Here is a 3,178-nt window from a genome sequence, read left to right as displayed (position 1 = left end):
GGCTACGGGCATGGGTAGCAGACTTACAGGGTGTGACATTAAAATTCCCTCGGCGACAAAATCGTCCCTCCAACTCACGTCGCTCACCCAAAAAATAGAATATAACGCAGCGCCCTATACAAGTCTGCAAAGGAGACTACATTGTAGATGAGGGTCTGTTTGCCTTTTCTGTTATGGCAAGCCATTTTAAATCAACTCGTAGCTGGCCACCTCAATTCAATGTGAAGCATTTTGAGGAAATTATCATGTATTTTAATCAAGTATTTCCCCATTATAATGCATTACAGATCCAATACATTTACAAAGTCTGAAAAATATCATGTCAGATTTCTTTGTTCAAGACCCTGTGTGAATGTTTGAACTTTTTTTTCTTTCACCTTTTCAGGAGTTAGCAGAGTTTGAAGGACTTCCAGAGCAAGTCAAGATCACAGAAGAAAGTAAGAAATGACTTGGAATATATCTTTAATAAAACAAAGAAACAAATAAACAAATGAAATTGGACAAAAAACAGACAAATGTCCCCTGTTGTAAAAGGGTTGATTACTATTTTTTTAAATAAATAGCAGTGAACTGGCTGGTGAGCCACAGTGACAAATTATGATGATGCTGATGATATGAAAATGGATATCAATTTTTTATGTATTTTGATTTCAAATTTTTATGGATTTTTTTTATTCTCCCTGTTTTCAACAGCCCTAAGGAGAGATGGATTTGGTGACCGCCCTTTCTACCACTGTCTGATTGCCGAGGTTCCTAATAAGGACAGTCAAGGTATGGGATATTCTGAACAATACAGGTCATGAAACGACATGTACAAAATATAAAACATATCCCAATTGCCTTGCCTGACATGCATGCTATTGTAAAGGGTAACGCAGTCCTAAATTCATGACTAAAATCATTGTGCTTGTTTCAAAGAGCTAGTAAATTTCCCTTATACCATGAACCTGTAAATAATGTTCACAGCATCTTATCTGTCACTATTGGAAGGATAGCTCTTCAGTGAACTTGGATTGAGATGACTTTGTCCGTGGATCTAAAGGATAAGGATTTGAACCCACTCGGGCACAATGTGAGAGGTTGAATTCTTCCGATGTTGATGTACTGTAAATGTTGCAACTTTGGCAGTGGTCAAAATTATTTTTGCATTTATGACACCTCGAACATGATTGTCTCTCTTGTACGCGGGTATGACTTTTGTACTATACAAAATTGTGTCAACTGTTAACTAGTAAAAACTCTTTTCCTGACCTACCATGAAATAAAATCACTGTGAAAGTAATGAATTTACAGTTAATCTGTCAGCTCGTATATAGGGTAGCTTTAATCTCCAAGCAGATATCTGGCGGCAAAAGCGTTACAATTAGAACCGGCCATCTAGAGAGAGTCCTCAGACTAATGGACACTCCTCTGGCCCATGGATAACTGTCTTGCCACTGTACTGCTTGGAGATTAGGGTAGCTTCTGTGGCATACCAATATATCAACATCCTGAAGGAAGAAAAAGATAGGAAAAAATTTCATACTAGGATTAATCTGTGTTTTTGCTCTTAATTAATTTTTATCACCAGATGGACCCTGGCTGACAGTGGGCTATGCCATGTACTTCTTTAGTTATGGCACATGGGTGGGAAGAATGATGTATTTAGAGGACCTGTATGTTAAACCTCAATACAGAGGTAAGTATCCTCCTCCCCTTTCCATTATGTGAGCTTTTCCAAATTTGTAACGCATGAAATGTTAGACATCTTTATTAAACTACTGTTAGTAATTCTCATATTAGTGATATTTTTTTCAGTTTCTTTGCATGTGGCATGTAAGTTGTGAATGCATTTTCTTTTTATGAAATGACTGAAAAAATATTGCAAAATAAAACCACCGCAAGAGCTTCTGCATTTACTGTACATCATTTCTTTCTGCTGTAGAGTTTAAAAGTCCTTGGTGTAGCATCTCTATGATCAACGAGCTTCTTGCTTTAACCTGTAGGCTTGAGTTCTAGAGTATGTCATGACGTCTGATATTAGCCTGTTTTCCCCCTCTTTTTCAGGCAAAGGAATAGGAACGTCCATGATGACCAAAGTTGCTGAGGTTTGTGGAAGTTTTATTTAATACACAAATTCAGAAATACCTATTTTTTGTCTTCCAGAAAAAGAGAACGTTGTCTTATCCTGAAAGTTCATCTCATTCTGTTTTTGTACTTGGTAGAAGTCATTCTGAAGCACATTTAAACTGTTATTTCCAACACAAAAATTTGACAAATATTTGACTGTGCAACTGTAGTCTTTGTCAAGGAATGAACAATCCACCGCTCCTGCGATGTCACATTATACAGATGACTTTTTAGCATAGGTTGCAGAATGTTTGTATGATGTATTATTAAGAGACCATCTACATCAATGCAACCATCCCTCAATGATTCACTGCTTACCGAGTTAAATGTGTCGACTGCATAACATGATGTCACAAAGGTAGTGGATTGTTTATTCCTTGACAAAGATTGGAGTTCAAAAGTTGAAAATGTTGGTAAGTCCAGTTGTATTGGAAATGACAGTTTAAATCAACGTAGGTTGCCTGGTACTGTAAATCACTATAACTATATTTGCAGTAGTAAAATATCGTGGTCTGAGAAAAATGAACCTTTGTGGTGGTGGCAGGTGCAGAGGAAAGAAAGTCAGCGAATTATTATGTTGGCAGTAATGTTCCCAGTAATGATAATTTGTGGTGTAGGTGACCGCAAAACATTGAATATAAAGTGATTTACTGTAACTGTAATTTGGTGATGGTGTTCACACAGCCAATGGCTTGTTCGACGTTGTCCAATTTTTCTTCCGACAGATTGGAGTAGAAAATGACTGTAACCGGATGCAGTGGGTGGTTCTGAACTGGAACCAGGCGGCGATTGACTTCTACAAGAAACACGACAGTATCGACCTGACCAGCGACGAGAACTGGCACCTGTTTCGCATGGAGAGAGAAGAACTTCGGAAGTTTGCGGTGCTTCATTACCAAACTGTTGCTAAAGGCTGATAACATATACATTTACTTTCAAGTATGGAAGTACTGTTTTGGGTGACTGAGTTGTGGGTTTGTTTGTACTGATAGCTTCAGTTGCATGGTGGGTGGAAGTAGCCTCCTTTTTAGGCGTTCCTGGATCAGCCTTTTTTTTTGGGGGGGGGGGG

At 38.2% G+C, this 3,178-nt stretch overlaps 1 protein-coding gene across 1 annotated transcript in view; it reads left to right on the top strand.

Annotated features, from left to right (window-relative positions):
- LOC109463828 (diamine acetyltransferase 2-like) overlaps positions 1-3,178 on the top strand; it is a 4,840-nt gene extending 1,662 nt beyond the window's left edge. The window contains exons 3-7 of the mRNA XM_019760702.1: positions 386-437; positions 694-771; positions 1,571-1,678; positions 2,047-2,087; positions 2,835-3,178. Coding sequence (XP_019616261.1) covers positions 386-437; positions 694-771; positions 1,571-1,678; positions 2,047-2,087; positions 2,835-3,026 — 471 coding nt within the window. The 3' untranslated portion in view covers positions 3,027-3,178. The remainder of the gene's footprint in view (positions 1-385; positions 438-693; positions 772-1,570; positions 1,679-2,046; positions 2,088-2,834) is intronic.

Source organism: Branchiostoma belcheri, unplaced genomic scaffold, assembly GCF_001625305.1.
Source record: "Branchiostoma belcheri isolate BF01 breed outbred unplaced genomic scaffold, Haploidv18h27 scaffold13, whole genome shotgun sequence".
Classification (NCBI taxonomy): Eukaryota; Metazoa; Chordata; class Leptocardii; order Amphioxiformes; family Branchiostomatidae; genus Branchiostoma; species Branchiostoma belcheri.
This window is presented reverse-complemented; position numbering and strand designations above follow the sequence as displayed.